This window comes from Pangasianodon hypophthalmus, chromosome 1 (assembly GCF_027358585.1).
Source record: "Pangasianodon hypophthalmus isolate fPanHyp1 chromosome 1, fPanHyp1.pri, whole genome shotgun sequence".
Classification (NCBI taxonomy): domain Eukaryota; kingdom Metazoa; phylum Chordata; class Actinopteri; order Siluriformes; family Pangasiidae; genus Pangasianodon; species Pangasianodon hypophthalmus.
Genome location: NC_069710.1, coordinates 30071110 through 30092271, shown reverse-complemented (window position 1 = coordinate 30092271; position 21162 = coordinate 30071110). Strand labels below are relative to the sequence as shown.

The 21162-nt window shown below is 36.5% G+C and overlaps 1 protein-coding gene across 1 annotated transcript; it reads right to left on the bottom strand.

Moving 5' to 3' along the window:
* Positions 1-3930: 3930 nt before the first annotated feature.
* On the bottom strand, positions 3931-18500 carry si:ch73-206p6.1 (phospholipid scramblase 2). The gene is made up of 7 exons (XM_034305873.2): positions 18242-18500; positions 13542-13622; positions 13275-13317; positions 10878-11098; positions 9776-9937; positions 7839-7997; positions 3931-6301 (listed from the first exon to the last, which is right to left on the bottom strand). Exons 2-7 carry the CDS (start codon positions 13611-13613, stop codon positions 6272-6274), a joined length of 687 nt encoding a protein of 228 aa, XP_034161764.1. The 5' UTR covers positions 13614-13622; positions 18242-18500; the 3' UTR covers positions 3931-6271.
* Positions 18501-21162: the final 2662 nt, after the last annotated feature.

Here is a 21162-nt window from a genome sequence, read left to right as displayed (position 1 = left end):
TGGAGAATTGAGTACCCTTGGGGAAGTTTTATAAATTTTATAAATATAAGTAAAAAGTCAAAATACATTGTGTGTAAATCTGAAGTGGATATATGCACTGGAGGTATATTAAATAACAAAAAGTGTCTGAATACGTATTACCCCTCACCGTGAATATGTTTAAGCACTAAACTTGAAGATGCAGTCTTGGGAAAAAGTGACAGCATGTTTGTTTATGATTCATGGCTCATTTCAAATGATACATTTTTCTAGCAAATCAACGACAGAGGTGTGATAGGTGAAATTAGCTGCCGTCAAGGAAGTCTTGCTGAAGTGATGCAAATGTCAGGGTGGAAGTGAAGTGATGATGGATGAACCCGGATTATTAATGTAAAAAGTCTTCGCAGCTTCAATTGAATCAGCCTACATTACACTAGTGATCTGCTTTTTTCCATTTTTCTATCCTCTGCTGAATGTATTAGCCCAACATTTTGAAGCTGGAACAGCATTCACAGATCAGTTTTTAGGAACTCAATCATCAATTAAGTGTAGCTGTTATTTCCCTACCCTCCATTCTTCAATGACTTTCTTCATTTATAGTCAGCTCTGTGCCTATTAGTACTGTAACTGTTCATTCCAAGTAATATTAGAGAAATCCTAGAGAAATTTCTGAAAAAAAAGGTACTAAACTGTACTGTTTCTCATTACTGGGGTGGTACATATCAAAGGTACACTTTTGTAATCTTTAGTCTATCTGGAAAGGTGCATGAAGTGTATTATTCTAAAATCCAATTCAAAAGGTACAACATTGCTCCTTAAGGTCCAATTGTGTACCTTAAAAGCTATGCTAAATTCCCATTACCATGTAAAAGGTACACACTAAAGGTACTCTTGTGCCTACTACAATACCGACAAAGAAAGCTACAGTTTAGTACTTTTTTTTTTCCTTCCTGTACAGACGTGTCCTGATGCTCTGCTTCTACTTGGAACTTTCTGCATTTGTGACTCATTTCTTTGCTGTTGTAGATGGTTCCACGTGTATACCCTAAAGATTTGCACTCCCCAAGTCTCACTCTTGCTGCAGTAGATATGGATCCTGTAGAACCGCTGCTGTAATCATAAATACTCTCCTGTTGTTCATCCCAGGATTGTTAATCACAATCTGCTCATACTGACCAGCAATTCAACACCTTTCCTACTGCTTGTCTTTACCCTTCTACACCTGTATACTGTAATGATTTATAATCCCAATATCCACTGTCACTCAGGAGAGGATGGGTTTCATTCTCAATTCCAAGGTTTCTTCCTCATGTCGTCTCAGGGAGTTTTTTCCTCTCCACTATTTCCTCTGGCTTGTTCATTAAGGATCTAATTCTACATCTGGATTTCTGTAGAGATGATTTGAATCAAACATTTCCAGACTAGGTTTCAGAAAAGCTGATATATCCCTACCACCTTGTAGGCGTATAATTGAGGAGGTGATTTATTTATTTATTTTTTTGTGGTTCAGTCTCTAAGCCCTATCTTCTGTATAGATGGAAAGACAGATGATGGATTGCGAGAATGCAATTTGGTAATAAGCTCCTCATTGACTCCACAAAAGATTGCAAAAACATAGCAGGCTGATTTCCTTTGCTTTTTTTCCCCTAGCTTGTAAGCTGGTTATCTAATTTATTGTGGCATGTTCTTCATTGAAAAAATTCACAATTCAACTATTAACATTAATCTTAACCCCTAAAAAAAAAAGTTTAAGGTAAATATATGAGATGATTTAAACTTTAGAGTTAACGTGTTTCCATGAGAATATTTCCTTACACACATCTACACTACCAGTCAAAAGTTTGGACACTCCTACTCATAGAAGGTCATATTTTTCTTTAAAAAAAAAAACCCTGATGATGAAATAACATATATGGAGTGAGCATGAAAAGTGTGAAACAAACCAAAACTGTTTGCTATTTCAAATCCTTATCTGCTTTGAACACTCTTTGCATCTTTTCAACCAGAACTTTGATGGGGCTTCACCTCAGAGGCTTTCCTTTACCCAAGACATTTTCAAATAAGCAGAGCTCCTCACTGCGCCTTTTAGGTTCTAAATAAAAAATGTACTTTTTTTTGAGGAAATGATTTAATTTCTAGTAATACTACCTATTAAATTCCCAAATATGCATTTTTGTCACTGGATTCACTTTCTAATAGGACTGTGTACTGGTCGGCGCTGCACTGGGACTTACTGTGCCCATTGTCTCTCAGTCGTCATTGTACTGTCTTGTGCACTTTATGTATAAATGTATGTAGTCCCTTGTAGTTCTGTGTTGTTCTGTGTTTGTCTTATGTAGCACCTTGGTCCTGGAGAAACGTTGTTTCGTTTCACTATGTACTAACTGGCTATATATGGTTGAAATGACAATAAACTCCACTTGACTTGACTAATTCAGTAATAAATGTATACATGGGCATTAACTGCACAGTTTACATTTGTCTAAGAAACAAATTTCAATCATAAGCCTTTATCCAAATGTGAAAAACATCAGTCTGGTTTTGACTGGAAATCTAAACATATACATTATTTACAGTATGGTTAATAAAGAAATCTTAATTATGTTAAATTATGAAGCTACATTATTAAACCATTCTAGATGGAATTTTCTGGCACATATTTAGATAGCTAGCTAAACATGATCAATAATTCATCATTTTTTCTGAAATTACTATCACATCAGGAGTGTTAAAGCATTACAGTATGTAAACACTACCTGTACCTCCAAAACTGCAATCGCTCATGATATTTATCTTTCTAAGTATGTAAATCTTCTTGGATTTGCCCGTGTGCACGCACTGAAATATGGGGCCTTGCATAAGTCTTCACCCCCTTGAACTTTTCCACATTTTGTAATATTACAACCTGGAACTAAAATGAACTTATTTGGGAATATACGTCAGGAATCTACAAAAAACAACCCATAATACTGAAATTTTATTTGTATATTTACAAATACAAAGCATATATGTTGTGATTGCATAAGTATTCACTCCCATTACAGTGAAACCCCTAAACATATTTTGGTGCAAAAAAATGTCATAGTTGAATGGAGTTTGTTTCTGTGCAATTAAAGTGTCATGTGTCCTCAATATAAATACAGTCATATGCAAATGTTTGTGCACTCCTGGCCAAATTACATATTTTGTTGCCTTTATATTTAAAAAAAAAAAAAAAAAAAAAAAAAAAGTAATAATAGTAATAATGCACAGTTACTTTGGATTTGATGAACCTTAAAAATTAGAACAAGTCATTCTGGCCTGTGCATTAAGAAATAATACTTCCAGAGTGTAATAAATTCTCTGACTCTTCAAACAGTGTGCTAACACTCAACCATGGACTCATCTAAACAAACAGCCTCATGAAGGCCAAGGAGATATCAAAACAAGTACAGGACAAAGTTATGGTAAAGTATCAGTTAGGGTTTGATTTATAAAAAATAAAATTAATTAATTAAAAAAACAAAAACAAAAACTTGAACATACTGGTAAACATAATTAAATCCATGTTTCCAAACATGAAAATAATATACTACCACTGCATCTCTGCCTAGACGTGAAAGTCCACCAAAAGACAGAGATGCAGCAAAGAAACAATTTCTTTTCAAACAGGGCAAATACTTATGCAAGGCACTGTATGTGAATAGTGACAGACAATCTGCCTACATACAGTATTGCTTACTCTCTGTTCATATTTTCTGCAAATTATTACATTTGGATAAACTGGTTTTGTGGTGCTTTAATTAAAACTATATAAACAAAATAAAACATAACCTGTTTTATTCCTTCTTTCCCACCAGTTTGTCCCTAGCAGCATTCAAACACCTTTGCACATATTTTAATAACTGGTCTGACAACCAGGGTAGCCTTTTTGCCTGCAACATCACTACACAAAAATGTCTGAGACCTCTGAAAGTTGAAAATAAATTATTTTTTAATAAAAACCTGTAGAACAAGGCAGTGCGTAGACTACATTCTGCATCAACAAGCACAACAGGCATCAACTGAACTACAGCTTCACAGACAAACGGAGGTTTTTAAAGTGCAAGCATAAGTTGCATGCATGTGTACCTGAGTAAAAAAAAAAATATTGGTGTACATTTTGCATTGAAAAGAAGAAAAAAAGATAAAGTGTAAAGGTAGTAGGTGCACAGGTTAAACAGGCTGCTGTTGCCCTCTACTGCAAACGATCGGTACTACTATAAAAAAAAAAAAAAAAAAAAAGAAATCGTGTTTTGGAAAAAGAGCATGATGTTAAATGTTAAAACAAATATGGTCAAATACTAACCCACACTGACACTAAATGAATAAATTAAACATCAATACAGTAGCAGATTTAAAATCCTTTTGTACATGGATGAATAAATGGCTTTCCAGTGATGTATGATATCCAAAGCAGGAATACATTTAAAATAATAATAATAAAAAAAAAAAAAAAAAAAATTTAAAAAAAAAAATACAAAATGTATGTGTATGTAAATGTTACAAATATGTTTCGGTCTCAACAGTCAAGTAGAGTTCCTGTTACTAGCCTGAAGTGGATTATTTTCCAATAACAGCACAGAGGTGTTTTATTCCTCTTATAGCACAGCAATTTGCCACTGATTATAATTTGTATTAAAGAATGACATGCCATACTTTTTACATTTTGCATTTAATGCTGTGGAACATTTTCACTTTCTTTACAGTAGCTCTCTCAAAAGCCTCTCTTTTTTTCTCTTTTTCTCAATTTGCTAACTGTTACAAAGCGTTGACACTGGAGACTCCTTCCATAAATGTTACATAAACACTTCCTTACAGAAAACTTCACAATATCAACAATTATACATTGTTCCTTTGTTAAATAACAGAATGTCTATGTTATTTAGCCAATACTATTAAATTAAATACTATTAATTTGTTCGAATGAGCCTTGGCGCTACTGGCACTACTATCAGAGGTGCTGTTATAGAAAATTATTCAACACATGAATTCAGAAGCACTGTGGTATAATAAAGAATAAAGTAGTCATGTAGTTTGGTCAGTCGTATCAGCATTAGAGCAAACCTGTACGAGTTATGTTGCAGCGTCATCGGTCATAAAGATTCGATTTTACAGTGTTGTATTTGTAGATTTTCTGTTAAGCAGGAATACAAACCAAAGTCACTACACTTTACAATGCACACTTACAGGTTTCAAACATCTACAGGTACTTCAGTCTGAGGCAGGCAGGGTGTTAGCTCAAAGGATCATTGCACATAAACTAGGAGGGGTATTATCCAAATCCAACAACACACTTCCTCCATGGCTAAGACCCTTAACCTCCATCTGCTCTGGATGAGAAGTGGGTCAGGACATTCAGAAAAAAAAAAATAGATAAATAAATCAAGTACATATAATATAATGGGGTTATAATATAATGGCTAAATATGAATCCATTCTACTACGTTTCTATGAATTCTCTATATAAAGGCTATATGGATTTAATGAGAAAACAGTGGGGCTCCATTCCAGAAAGTGTGATTAAACAAAAATCCAGATTTTTCTCTTCCAGATACAAGGATTAGACAGAATTCAGTTTGGTTCTTCCAGCTCTGTGAAAGTAAACTAGAAAATATCAGGTTAAATGGAGTTTAAACATGGCTGCAGTGTTTATGGAGCACTGCTCATATCTGATTCACGTCTAATCAATGTTGTAAATGTTGTGACTTTTCACTGAATGTCTTATCGACACAGCTTCTTCTCACACAAAGAACTATTAGATGACCATCTTAAACCTCACACCTCCAGTAAAACTTTCATGCGTCCAGTTGGTGCACGGTCACTAATTTCTTTACACTAATACATTTTTGGACCTAAAAATTAATCAGAAAAGTGAAGCCTATCTACATGTTTTGATATTAAATTTGCTGCCAAGCACATTTCATATTAACAAGGGTAACAATTTATTTTGGATTAATTGTTAATTAGCATAAATAACTAATGCAATAAAGCTACAGAACCTTCTGTACATAGTGTTTGTTCGTTTTGTTTGCTATGCCTTCTGTCTTTCTTTTGGTGCAAAAAAGACCTTTTGTTTTACTTTTTTTTTTTTTTGCACTTTTTCATGATCCTGCCTGAGCATATGCAAGACTGGGTTAACTGATCATCTATTTATTTGGAATCAATAAACCTGCTGGCACAGGATTTGATGAATTCATCCCAGTGCTCTTTCTGGAACAGACCCTTACTCTCCTTCTTTCTGCTTCTTTCTGTTACTCTCGTCGCTCAGCAGTTAGTTGTTCGTCTCGAAAAACATGAAGTCCTGTAAAAAGAAGCATCAGAAATATAAATTACAAAATAAAATCATAACGTATTCAGCAAAAATCCATACAAAATTCAAACGGAGTTGAATAAAATGCAAGAGAATAAAAGATAAACAAAAATGAGTCATTTGATTTGATAAACATTAAAACTGAATATTTTATAAAAAACCAGAGCCATGTTTTACATTTAGCATTAAAAGGGTGATAGTAATTTTTTTAATAAAAAAAATATTCATTTAAAAATAATTTGATCATTTGAAATATGATTGGATAGTTATTTATCATTTTATTGTGAGTAGTTTTATAATTTATGTAGCTATTTTCAGTATGTCAGCTTAATTTGCGAGACATTCTGTGTGAGCAGTTTTTCATTGCTCAGATACCCAAAAATAGCAAGATGCTTTTGGCAATAAAGCAGAACGGCAAATTATTGGAAAGGATGTACATAAAAGAGAAGGAATAACCATTACTGAAGGTTTCATTAGGATAGAAATGTATTAACCGTTAGAAAAATCTACTTAAATAAGCCAAAAAGGTAGAAGATGTGTCCTGCACATGCTACTGTGATTTACTGCTGTACCAACACTGATGTGGTGAGATTTCTAGTGTTCCTGTGATATATTATTTTTTTTCTCCCCACTCACTTGCGAGTCACTTCCAGGGTTAGGTATTAGTGCTAAACACCACAGGATGGAAGTCCGATATTTTTACTAGTTAGGGTAACAGTTACTTTCTACACAAGTAAGTTCTGGGCTCTAAAGGCATGTGAAAGTCCATTTGCAGAGTCCAAATCTGAGTGAAATTGATCCATGCGGTTCATTTGGTTTGGTTTAGTTTAGTTTCATACTGAACAACCAAGAGCAAAGCTGTTTCAGCTGAGGAGAGTGTAGGATTGAAAACATGATTATAAAACTCTTTTCATTCATTGTTCAGAAATATGGCGCTGAAAAGAAAAAAAAAGGTAAACAAACCTTTACCAAGTGCGTGTAGAAATCACGAAAAACACTTGAGCACGGAGAACACAGAGCTGTTGTTAAATAAATGATTACATAATTATAGAAATAGCTAGGTTTTGCTAGTTAAAAACTAACATTATGCGTATTGTGTCCGATATTTATTTTGGTTCGTCTGTCCAAATATCCAGAAGACACAGCATTTCTGCAGCGCTATAGCTCCTTCCAGTGCAGTTTGTGTTTCACAGGTCAGTTTTTATCAGCTTGCATTTACAGCCCAAAATACACTGCATGTTTGATTCACTTCCTGCAGCTGAGTCGATTCAGAGTCAAATCACTGAAATTGAAGCATGCTAGAGTTCGAGGCCACCTTGCTCGGATGCTCTCGGACCACGTGTTTTAAACACCTTTAAAAAGTCATATTAAAGAAGAGGAGGTGACCAATTTTTTTTTTAAGCATTTGGTGATTACCCTGTCCAAGCTTAGTTAATATGTTCTTTAAAGAGTGTTGGAGAACATCATAAACTCTGCATGCTAACAGATTCCCGGGACCTGGACCTGAGAGTCTCATCACTGTACTCACAACGAGGAAGCAGAGTCCGATCATCACTGCTTTCATTCGGACGTCGAGGTCCATGGGGAACTGGATCCCAAAGTTATCAGTGTCTGTAAAGACCTCTCGGAGAAGCCCTGACCACTGTTTACTGATTCTCCCGATGCCCACTTCATCCATGGTCAAAATCTGTCAGAGGACATTAACACAATCATTATTTATTAGTGAAAATGGTTAAACTCTTTCACTAGTCCATATGTCATGAATGAATATATAGGGCTTGTTAGGATATAAGGATCCCAGAGATCTCCCAGTGTGTAAAGTTAAACAAGGCCAATGAGTCATTTAGGAGCCAGAAGAATCAGCCAAATTATCTGACTCAATGAAAAGAGCTGGAATTCCCATCACAAGTGCAATAGTTTCTGTGCAATAGTTTCTTCCCCCGTGCAATCAGACTCCTCAATACTCAGTAACTGGACTGAAGGAACACACACACACACACACACACACACACACACACACACACACACACACACACACACACACACAAAACTGAGCATCCTCCATCCTCTCTGCAATTTTTCTGCAGGTTTTTGCACATTTATGCTGCTACAATAGTCATTATATTATACTGTTCATAGGCTGCTACTCTTATGTTTACACTATTTCAGCTACTTGTTTTGTACTCTTGTACTATTTGCACTATTGTCACTAGGTTCACTTTAAACAGAACTGTGTACTGGTCGGTGCTGCACTGGGACTTACTATGCCCATTGTCTGTCCCAGTAGTCACTGTACTGTCTTGTACTGTCTTGTGCTGTCTTGTACTGTCTTGTGCTGTCTTGTGCTGTCTGCACATGTTTGCACTTGTGCACTTTATTGTATAATTTATGTAGTCCCTTGTAGTTCTGTGTTGTTCTGTGTTTCTTATGTAGCACCTTGGTCCTGGAGAAACGTTGTTTCGTTTCACTATGTACTTGTATATGGCTGAAATGACAATAAACTCCACTTGACTTGACCGGAAATTCTGACCTTTCATCCATGAAGTGAAGACAGAAAGGTGGAGGAGAGACTCACCTGCCATGTGAAAACTCACCTGCCATTTTTTGAACATTTTTTATTAAATAAATTAGTCATTCAGGCTCAGGTCAAAATATGGTCTTGCACAAGTTCTATTAAGTCAATTTCTACTTGCATTATTATTATTTTTAATAAGGAGTCACTGGGAGGGGAAAAGAACCTTAACTTTTAGACAAGACTGTATAAACTGTTTGTCACCCAAAAACATGGTTCTGATATTTTGAGGATATATTCAATTCAAGTGTAGTCCTTTTTTTCATCAGGCACCTCAAATTATGAACAATCTCCTTATTTTCATTTATTTACGAAAGCCATTGAGCAGTTGATAAACACACACTGAGCATTATTTGAGAATTATTTGTGATTGTCTACTCTGAGAGGAGTGTCTACTCTGCCTGTAAGCAGTTTAAGGGGTTTAATCTAGGACAAACCCTCTGCATAGTGACCCCAAACAAACAAACAAACAAACAAACACTCTATCTTCTCCCAAACAGGATTTTTAGCTTGATGCTATTCTTAGATCCTGATCTAAGACTACTTATGTAAATCACTCTGGATATAGGCATCTGCTAAATACTGTAAATGTAAATCTCCTCAGTGAACAAATAGAAGGTACCCACGTGCTATTGGCTCCCTCTTGTGGAGAATTGTTTACTTGACAAACATGTGAGTGAGAAGTTCTTCATATATAAACCTAGCAGTGATTTATTTATTTTTTTAAACCCCCAACCACCACCTCTAGGGCACAGAACCCCAGGGCTCTCTTGTTTGAAATGTATTTCAGAACAATCTGCAACACTCCTTAATCCCTTAAGGATTAGAGCATCTCATGCAGTGTCAGAGTGATGTGAGGGAGAGAGAGAGGGAGAGAGAGAGAGGCATGGTACCTCAAAGTCGACGTCTGGAAGGCAGCTCCAGCCACAGAAGGGTCCCTGCAGCTTCAGCACAGGCTCCTTGCGCTCATTCTGGATGGTGAACTTGGGAAGGAAAGGATGCCACTCTTGGACCACATAACCCACAATGTTCCCTGGTGGAGACTGAACCTCCAGCTGAGATGAGAGAGAGAGAAGACAGAAGGGAAGACAGCTTTACTCAAAATCCAATTGGAAGACTTTTTGGAAACTTGGAAACTCATCCACTTATTCTGGATTTCCATTCAGCAAAATGTCGCCTGCCAAAGCATCAGGTCAAACTGGGATTGTTCATCAGCTTGCCAAGCCAGGAACGTCAATACTGTTCCATACTTAGGTCTTTGCCAGGACAGAAATATCATAGGTGATAAAACAAGATCTTGGCTCAAAATGTTGGAACTACTTCTGTTGTATCGTTTCAGCATCACTGAGAAACTTTATCTCCCAGTGAGCATTGCTGTATTCTGTTCAGAGTGAATCGGATTCCTGTTCATTTGAATGCCAGAGCTGTTTACATGACCGACCTTGCAACAATCACCCTTTCAGTTTTGATACGAATTTAGATTTTTAAAGATGTACTGAAGGGTCAGGATTCTATACACGATACTTTTTATAAATGGATAAAAAGTACAATGTGTCATTTGTTATTAAATTAAAAAAAGGAATTATTGGCAAATTGTAATTGTAAGTCGTAAAAGGTATAACACTTCAGGCTGTACTGTTGTTGGAAAATAATCAGCATCAAGGTGGCAACAGTAACTCCGATTCATGACCCCAATCTGTCGTTAATTATTTTTCTAGAACAGCACACCCCTTAAATGACAAAAAGAGGACTGACTCAGAAAATGACTGGAGATCAATAGTGATCAATATTCCTATTGCACTTGTGACTGCGGCTAAGCAAAGAATTGTTCAGCCTCTAGAAACTAAATAATATTACTTTTTTTTTCCTCTATGCAAACTTTTGTTTTGGGTTTTTCCACAGAAAAGGGCAAATGAGACACTCAGGAGTACCAATATAGTATTTGATAGTATTTTGATACACAGCACACTCATGAGCATTGCTGAGTGCACTCACCTCTTGCAGACAGCACGGGAAGAAGCAGGACATGCACTTGAGGGGCCGGCTGACCGTGATCACTTCCTGGCCAAAGTTATCCAGGACGCGAATGGTGAAGGAGCGCAGAGGGCCGCAGCACTGCCGCGTTAGACAGTCGTTCTCCTCCACTGCGTAGAACACGTTCTGGCCCATCGAGTTCTTTATTTCATACTTGTTATTGCTCTCGAAGCCGACCAGAGCTACAAACACAAAGTCACACAAATGTGCCTTGGGTAAATATTCAACCAAACTTATACAGCAGTGTGAAATGGTGGTAGAATGATGGTCAGAAAACTTCACTATAATTAACCATGGCTGATGATGTTAACACTGACACGAATAGCCCAGGAATGACTATTAGTGCCTTCCTCATGGCTGCAAGACATCTAGAAAAGTTAGATGTCCCTGCCAAACCAAGTAAAGGGGCACTCCAATAGTATTAAAGCACAAAGACATTTGCCAATCCCACAACTCTGCCCAAAGAAAGAAAACTTTAGAGGCCGCAATCCTTAAAACGTGACACATTGTATTTTAAGGTGCAGTAATTTTGTTTAAAAGAAATAAAGTTTCATATCATTTTTTTTTTAGAAAGCCTATATTTTCAAAAAATAAAAGCTATGATTCATAATATTGCCATGCAGTGGATCTGGCTAGTTTCTTTGTTTGAGGTTTCTGTTACATTTTTCTGGCCCTGAAATGAGCTCTGCCCCCAGCTAGAACAAAATTTGCTCAGCTCTGTGTATGAGCTGTTACAATAGAAATGATAACGTATTAGAACAAGCAGTCTGAACTACTGTCTGAAGTGCTGTTACAGAAACTTAACACCTTGTGACTTAAATAATCAGCATTGCTGTGGTATAATTATAAATTACTAACAGATTGTGGGATGTTAAATAGTAAGTTGCTATAATGAGATATGACAAAATAGCTTAAGTAGAAATAACAATACACTATGTTAAAACAGGGAGATACTGTATTAAGTGAAAAAATAATGCCATCGAAATGACAACTTAGCACACGAGCCCTTAGTTTTCCCCACTACTTGCTATTCAGAGCTTTACTTTCATGCCACATTTCCACCATATGTGCCTAACAAATACCTGGCCATGTTTAAGGACCTCTTAGACTTCCTTCATGAACAGCTTAGAGTGAGTAATAAGCTCTGGTAAGATTGAAGAGTATGTGACTGTTCTACATCAAGAGCACTTCTTACTCAGCAGCACACTGTCTCTCTTATCACCCTTCCTCAGCTTTACTTTCAGCCGCACCCACTTATTAAAAGCTGATAACGGTCCGTAGACAGACTGTGATGCTGTATGTGTGTTGATGAATGAAGTTTTACAAACCTCAGTCTAACCTCCAGATCTACTGTACCATTTGGTACATGCTGTACCACATTTATCATATTTAAAAACCAAACAAATTTCAGATTTGAATCATTTTAATCATTTATGCTAAACACACCCTATGTATAAACTTAGTCTGGATTAGACTACATAATTATTTACTACAGGTAGAAATGACAATTTGTCAGTCATTTAAAAACTTTTTTGGATAAACTGGAATCAAGATCACACACTAATAAACTGATCAAAACTAAACAGAAATGTTTATTTTCCTGATTTTTTTTTTTTTTGTCCACTCCTGACCACCACATAATCTGAAACTTAACATATTTAAAGATGTAAGCTCCGCCCACTTTACAATCATGTCATATACACATCTCTGAAAAGCTTGTTGCCTGATATTTATATCAATTTATGCGTCATTATGAAGCACATGTCAATTTTCCTTATAAACGTCCTTATAAACCACACTTAATAGAGAGGAACCAAAAGATTTTTGGTTTTATTAAGTATGCAAATGTGTGCATATTTAATTAGATGAAGCCTCATTTGTGCAAATGCAATTTTTTTGGGAAAAAATATCAGCTATATATCAAGAAACTGGAAATGACTGTGGGAAAAAAACTATATTCACCTATAGTGACTTAATTAAATCTAAATGATTAGCTAGGAATTTAAATCTTCTCAGGCGGACAAAGACGACATATTTACTTTGTATACATGCAATACACATCATACATATACAGTATAAACGGCCCAATACTCATAATTCAAACATGGCAGCAAGCGTACATTGTGTGAAAAGCCAATTAGATCATATTCTTTTTATGGAGGATCACAGTTGAGATTTGAGCGTGTCTCTAGAGTTCACTTAGCTCGAGATATGACGGGAGGAGACGTGCTAGTTTGACAAGCTAACAGGCTCTGGAGGTTTCATGTAGACACAAGGGAATTAGCCATGTAACCTGGATATCAAGAACAAACTCCATGCCTGCTATTTCTGAATCATTACAAGACTGACTGAACGTACCTTCTATGAGCTCCACCTTCTGTTTAATCAGCAGCTGGTCAACCTGCATTAGCAAGAAAAAAAGGTTCAAGTTCATGTTTATTGTCATGTACACTATTATAGTGTACAGTATGCAATGAAATATGCAATGTACATGAGTGATGAGTGCCAGACTATTTAGATTGAGGTTACATTTCTTCTGCACATGCTCACATATAGCAAAAAATTACTATCAATTGAAGGAAAACGTGCTAACAGGATGTGTTTCTATACATATGTAGTTCTCACCTGTGTCAGGTACTCAAGCCCAGGTGGGTAACTGGGCAGCTCAGGGTTGGGCATCATGTACATATGCGCCATGTTTGTCTCCTGGGGAATGAAATCAGGTCAAAGTTAATAATTAATAATGTCAGCACTGACTTTATCCTATGATGATTTCAAGCACCCATGAACTCAAATAAATAAGTAAGTAAGTAAATAAATAAATAATTTGATGATAGGCAATGTTTTCCCCATCTTTAACTATCCAGTTTCCTGTGCCACTGCAGCCTCAGATTCCTGTTCTTGGCTGACAGGAGTGAAACCCAGTGTGGTCTTCTGCAGTTATAGTTTATCCACTTCTAGGTTCGACATATTGTGCATTTTGAGATGCTTTTCTGCTCACCGTGGTTGCAAAGAGTGGTTATTTGAGCTACTGTAGGTCAAATCAGTCCCAGGAGATCATTAGCTTCTGAAACACTCAAACCATCCTCTCTGGCACAAACAACCACAGTCTATGATTTAAAAAGTCACTAAGATCTTACCCCCCTGTATACAGTGTGTGTATATATATATATATATATATATATATATATATATATAAACGTTACATCATTTACATAAATGTTAGAAATTGGTGCTATCAAATGAGTGCTTTCATTCATTCATCTTCAGTAAGCATTTTATCTTCATCAGGGTGGCTGTTCCATCCCGGGAACTCTGAACATGAGGCGGGAACACATTATCAGAGTATCTCTGGAACTTTAGTCCGGAGATGTCTGGAAAGATGATACCGTCTTATCTTACTATAAATTGACCACCAGAAATAACCTCAGGTAATGTATCCTGTCTGCACTGACATGCTGGTAAAGATTCCATTATATCCTGTGGGAAATGAAGCTTTGTTTTTTTTTTAAATCAGTACAAAGACTATGAAACTAGAAGTTCTCACGCTTTTTCTATCGCCTTCTACAAACCACTGCCCCCAAGCAAACAAACACCTGAAACCATATATTGGCCCAGAACAATAAAATATAGATGGCATTTAGAAGGACTTGTCTGAGATGTGACGTTTGTGGGGGTTTAGGCAAGTTACTGAGTTCCTAGCACAGGTACAGCAACAACAAGCACTTGTAGTAAAAGATTAAAAACAATCAGGTAGCATTAATATAAGGTGTACATGGTACATATAGAAGATTTGGCATGCCGACCATCGAGAACACACTTTCATCTCTGGGATTTATACAGAGATTGCTTATCCCACACAGATCCATTACAGTTACTACAGAAGTCTTTAGGCAGCATTACTTAACCTTACTTAACTAATATCCGGAAATCGTATCCCATCGGAATAGCACTTACGCAAAAGGTCTGGAGAAGGAGTGTGCATTAGGCTACATATTGTGGTATACAATGTTGAAGCCTTCATGCATCATGGTCATGGGTTTTAAAAAAAATGGCCTGCATTATATGGACCAGAATGATTTTACTTTTTTTTTTTTTCCCCCCCCCTCCACTAAATACATCTTTACAGAAGCCCTGAAGCACACTTTGTGATGTCAAAATAATAACAGGTTTTCAAAGTTTTTTTGGGAATTTAAAAAACCACAGTTCAGGGCTTCCATACATCCGTTATCTTTAGCAGAGACTAAATCTCAGTAGTGGTTTACAAACCACACATTGTGCAGCCTCTAGCTGGAATGAATGATTTTACATGCATATCAAACCGGATTCAATAAATAAATACATACATACATAGATTCAAGAGAAACACTGTGTAGGGAAGAGCAGTGTGAGCTGTTACACTGTTCATACCTCCAACACCAGAAGCGCCAAGTTAAAAATTAAATAGCTGTTTTATATGAATTTCCTTTTTATAAATGGAAGTCACTCTAAATCTGAGCTGAGCACAATATTCTTATGACCTTCCTTTGACCTTCACAAGTTTAACAAAAAGTAGCATTTCACATTTTACATAATAAAGCTTATGTAAGGTACAAATGTTCACAATTCTGTTGTTGCACACAGTAGAGGAGGAGTAAATAAACATTTGGACACTGACAAGTTTAGGCTATTTAACTGTCTGTCTACCACAGTATACTGGAGTTGAAATTAAATAATTAATTTAAGACTTTGTAATTTGAGGGTATTTACTTCCAAACTGTGAGAACCCTGTAGAAATTACAGTAAGGGACCAAATGTAATTAGACAATTGGTGTGTGTAATTTGCTCATTAGTTCATTTACAAGGAAGCAGATAAAAGGTCTCGAGTTGATTTCAAGTGTGGCATTTGCATTTGGAATTTGTTGTTAATTCTTAATATGAAGTCCAAAGAGCTGTAACTTTCAGTGAAACAAGTCATCATTAGGCTGAAAAAATCAAAACAAATTCATCAGAGAGATAGCAAAAACATTAGTTGTGGCCAAATCAACCATTTGGTACATTCTTAAAGAGAAACAACACACTGGTGAGCTCAGGGACACCAAAAGGCCCGGAAGACCACGGACTATAACTAGTGGATGATAGAAGAATTATTTTCCTAGTAAAGAGGAAAAACCCTTCACAACAGTTGGGCAGATCAAGAACACCCTCCAGGAGGTAGGCGTATCTGTGTCAAAGTCAGCAATCAAGAGAAGACTTCAGAGTAAATACAGAGGCTGTACCACAAGATGGAAACCACTAATGAGTCTCAAAAACAGGAAGACCAGATTGGAGTTTACCAAAAACATCTAAAAAAGCCTGTGCAGTTCTGGAACAACATCCTTTGAGACAAAGATATAAACTTCTTGCAGAATGATGGGAAGAGAAGTGTTTGAAGGGAAGGAACTGCTTATGATCTGAAGCATACCACCTCATATTATGGTGTGGGTGTGTATGTCTGCCAATGGAACTGGTTCCCTTGTATTTATTTATGGTGTGACTGTTGAATAAAGCAGCTGAATATCTGCTCATATTCAGACAAATGCTTCAAAACCCATTGGATGGCACTTTCCAGTGCAGATGGACAATGACCCCAAGCTTATTTCTAAAGCAACCCAAGACTTTAAGGCAAAGAAGACGAATGTTCTTCAACTGCCAAGTCAATCACCTGATCGAATCCAACTGAGCTGCATTTCACTTGAAGGCAAAACTGGGGCACAATGCCAAAAGAACAAGCAGGAAGTGATGGCAGCTGCAGTAAAGGCCTGGCAGAGCATCACTAGGGGAGAAACCCAGTGTGCGCCGATGTCTAATGGTTCCAGATTTTCCAGCCATTGACTGCAAAGGATTTGCAATCAAGTATTAAATATTACAATTTAATTTATTATAATGGTTTGTCCAATTACCTTTGGTCCCTTAAAAAGGGGAGGGCCATATATAAAAAAGTGCTGTGATTCCTACACCATTCAGCTGATTTAAATGATTGATATTAATTTAATTTTAACTCCATTACACTGTGGTAGACAGCTAAAATAATAGCTTTGTCAATGTCTAAATAGTTATGGACCTTACCGTATTTTATGATTTATCTAACATTATATATTTAATAAGCAAGAGTATGTGTGTTTTTAATGACACTAGATTCACAGAGGCCATAAATCCACACATACTCATACACAGCTGGTCCGATTGGTTCTTTCAGTTTCAATTGGTTTTCAATTTACTACAGCAACAACCACCATGACTTGTGTTTTATGCCTTGGAAAATCTAGTCCAACACTGATGGGGCAAACTGTAACAAATGCCCACTACATAACCATCTATAACTCCATAATTAAGTAAGATACACTTTATGGCCAAAGGTTTGAGGACACTTGACCATCACTTGAACATCCCATTCCAGATTTATTCCCCTTTTGCTGTTATAATAAGCTCCTCTCTTCTGGGAAGGCTTTCCACTAGATTTTGGAGCGTCGCTGTGGGGATTTGTGTTTATTCAGCTATAAGAGCATTAGTGAGATCAGGCGCTGATGTTGGTGAGGAGGTCTGGGGTGCAGTCAGTGTTCCAGTTCATCCCAAAGGTGTTCAGTGGGGTTGAGGTCAGGGCTCTGTGCAGGACACTCGAGTTCTTCCACTCCAACCTTCACACACCATGTCTTCATGGAGCTCGCTTTGTGCACAGGGCATTGTCATGCTGGAACAGGTTTGGGCCTCTTAGTTCCACTGAAGAGAAATCTTAAAGCTACAGCATACAAAGACATTCTGTGCTTCTAATTTTGTGGCAACGGTTTAGTTAAGAAACACATGGGCGTGATGGTCAGGTGTTCACATATTTCTGGCCACAAAATATGTTCCTGAGATATCATTCATTAATTTGGTATGACATTTATTGCATGAGAATGCATCATACCCACTTGAGTGAAGGGTCACAATATGCCCCGCTCTCCCCTACTTTTGCATACACTTTATTATTTTTATTCAATCTATAGCTGAGAGCTAATATCGTGATGCCTATTTTACACTGATGTATTGTGGATCCTCCAGGCGGAAATAAATGCACCCCTAATCATGTCACACTAACAGCAAAGCAGATTCAGAGATACCAGAATAAACTCAGTCCTACCTATAAACACACTGATACAGTCTGTTTATAGATGGGATGGACATTAGAGATGATTTCGGTGTGCATCAGGAAAAAATAAAAAATAATTTAAAAAAAAAAAAAAAAAAAAAAAAAAAAGAGTCCATACATGCATTTGTTTTCTTTCAGGATTAAAACATCCCAGAATAAACAAATCCTCTGTGCTTACCGTTTATTGTAGGCGTCACCAATCCGGAATAAACCCAGAGAGCTGGACAGACTCAACCCCTGAGCGACATGTTTACTCTAAAATAACAACCTGCCTAACAACACACGATGACAGAACTGGTCGAAAAACGCCTCTTTCACGTTTAAAAAATAACTTAAGAAATGAATCCGCTTACAAACCCACCATTACTGTCTTTTTAAAAAACAAACGTGATGGATCAAGTGCGCTGGACGCCCCATATATAAACCCACGCATTTGATTGGCTCTCACTGATGTGTCGTTCAACAGGGAGTCGACTCTTTGATGGATTCATTGAGTCGGTTCTTTGAGGTGAACGATGACTAGCAGGTCATGTCCTGTCTATGGAATGGACTCATCTTTAGCCATTATGTTGCTTAGCAACCAAAGATCACTTCTAACAGAATATGATGTGTGGTGGACACATTGTTTACTGAAAATATTATTAATAAATAAATAAATTAATGAATGTATTTATTTATCGAACACTGGATTTTATTATATTGTTTATTGCCGTTTTATAAAAAAAAAAACAGTGAATTTATGTGTAAAATGTTCTTAGGCATGATGCCAAGCCTTAAAATCCCTTTCTCATAATGAAATCATGGATAATAAAACTTATTGCTATATTCTATTCAGTGAACAGGATGTTATGTACAATAATTAATAACAATACAACTCTCTAGTTTTCTACAGCCATAGTTTTTTGAATAGTGAGACATGTGTTTGGCTTTCAGTTAACAGATAATTGGAAATAACATGTTAATAAAATGGAAAATGCCAATAACTTTACTTACCTGGCTGCTATCCCAATAACTGCTATGTCCATATATGGTATAAGCTTATCTGCTGAATACTGTGTCATAGTATGTTATGTTTACATTCACAGCAACGTATTATATTGTTAATCTTTTGCACTACTGTCATATCTGATTCACTTTCTTACTAGAACTGTGTATAATTCGGCACTGCACTGTCTCTTACTGTGCCTGTTGTCCTGTTTTAGTAGTTATTGTACTGTTTGCACGTTTGCACTGTGCACTTTATGTAGTAACGTGTAGTCTGCACTTGACTTACTATATTTGTCAATGCACATTTATAGTGCTGAGTTTATAATTACTTAAATAGATTTTTTTTTAATAATACAAAGCAAATGAATCATTTTGTTAATTGGAATTGATTTAGCAGAATATGGAAAATTCAGGAGACAATTTCAGCCATAGTTATGCAAATAGAGACAGTCACAGGCCAAAAACTTTGCTCCTTTTAGACAAAAAGAGTCTGGGAGCCGAAAGAGTCGACTCTTAGTGGTGAGCCGAGTCAGTGAGCTGACTCACTAAAAGGAGCCGGAATTCCCGTCACTAGTCTCGCCCCGTCCATGCGAGCCAATCAGCATCAGAGCACCTACGGAAGCCGGTAAGGAGTAGTACGAGACGCTTTTGGAGCTGTCTCGGGGTTATTTTAAGCATCTTCTCACTCATCAGCCCTGAGACCATCCACATACTTACATTTGGCATTTTAATGCTACCCATAACAGAGATATGAATATCACAGAGCTTTTATAACTCAAGATTAAAACTGGCCTTTATTTATCACATCTGCTTCACTGTCCTACAGCAGCATCACTGCCACTGCAGAAATATTTCCACAATGATGAGTTATATAGTCAGTTTTAAAACAGTTTTGTTCTGTTTCCTACTTGTAAAATTTAGGAATGAATGAACAAATAAATAAAAAATAAAATAAAAACCTTAACAAAAGAAAGATCAAATCAAAATTTAACAACTGCTTAAGTAATTTCTCTTTTAATTGCCATTTTGTTGATTTATCTATTTACCCATTGATCACTGATGTGTATATATAATATGGGTTATGGATTTGTCAATTGATTTATCTATTAATTAATGAACTGATTACTGAAGAGCAAAATGTTATGTAAATGCTTTATGTCTTATGTTAATAAAATGATTTCAAAAATAAATGAGTAAATAAACAAATATTGATTGATTAATTGAGAGTGAGTGAATGAACGATAACTGCTTTATTCTGGTCAGGGAAAACTGGGCATGAGGCAGGAATACACCCAGGATGGGATGTCAATCAGAAGGCAACATACACACAGTCACACCTAGGAGCAATTTAGCATAGCCAACCCACCGATCATTGTGTTTTCAGAAAGTGGGAGGAAACTGGAGAACCCACTTATACAAGTGGAGAACTACTACTACTACTACTGCTACTGCTACTGCTGCTACAAATACTAATAAGCCTTCACACATTTAGAAATTCTCCTTGTGTTGCTTTTCTGAAAGACTTTTTATAACAAAGGAGACCAATATTTTTCCTTAATGTTATCACAATCAACCAACTAATCCCAGGTTTATTCAGAAAAGAAAGAGAAAGCTTGAGTTATAGTTATTATGAGCTTATATTTGGTGGAAATGTTCTAAAAGAACAGTTAGTATGTATTATACTTTGACAGCTGACACCAAGAGATGACTTGAAGGAGATCTGTTGTGGTCACATGCAGATGACGAGTCTTACATCTCAAAAGAACACCACTCATTTTATTTGAGATTGCCCTGACTAGCATGAATTGTAGGCTGGATAGATAAAAAATAAATGGGTGAAAGGTTAGACAGTGCTCTCCATCTCCACCTCCACCATCATCATAACACCAATTGAGGAAATATCTTCATTTTCTCTCTCTGTGTTTATCACTCCAGTACAGTGCCAGAAATTTGTATACCCAATGCCAAGAAGCATTTTAGCTGTTCTGGTAGGTTGTGGTGGCCCAATATCTTGCTCACAAACTTCTTTTTTTTCCCTTCTATAATTTGTATCATAGCCACATATTTCAAAATATATATATTTAATTAACACAGCAAATAAAGCCATCACCC

Bases quoted from the DNA above. Each gene is read 5' to 3' on its own strand.
- si:ch73-206p6.1 (XM_034305873.2), bottom strand. From the start codon at position 13,613: ATGGCGCATATGTACATGATGCCCAACCCTGAGCTGCCCAGTTACCCA. The intron at 9,938-10,877 runs GTGAGTGCACTC...CTCTCATCTCAG, and splicing joins TCCCGTGCTGTCTGCAAGAG to CTGGAGGTTCAGTCTCCACC. The intron at 7,998-9,775 runs GTACCATGCCTC...GTCCTCTGACAG, and splicing joins TTCCAGACGTCGACTTTGAG to ATTTTGACCATGGATGAAGT.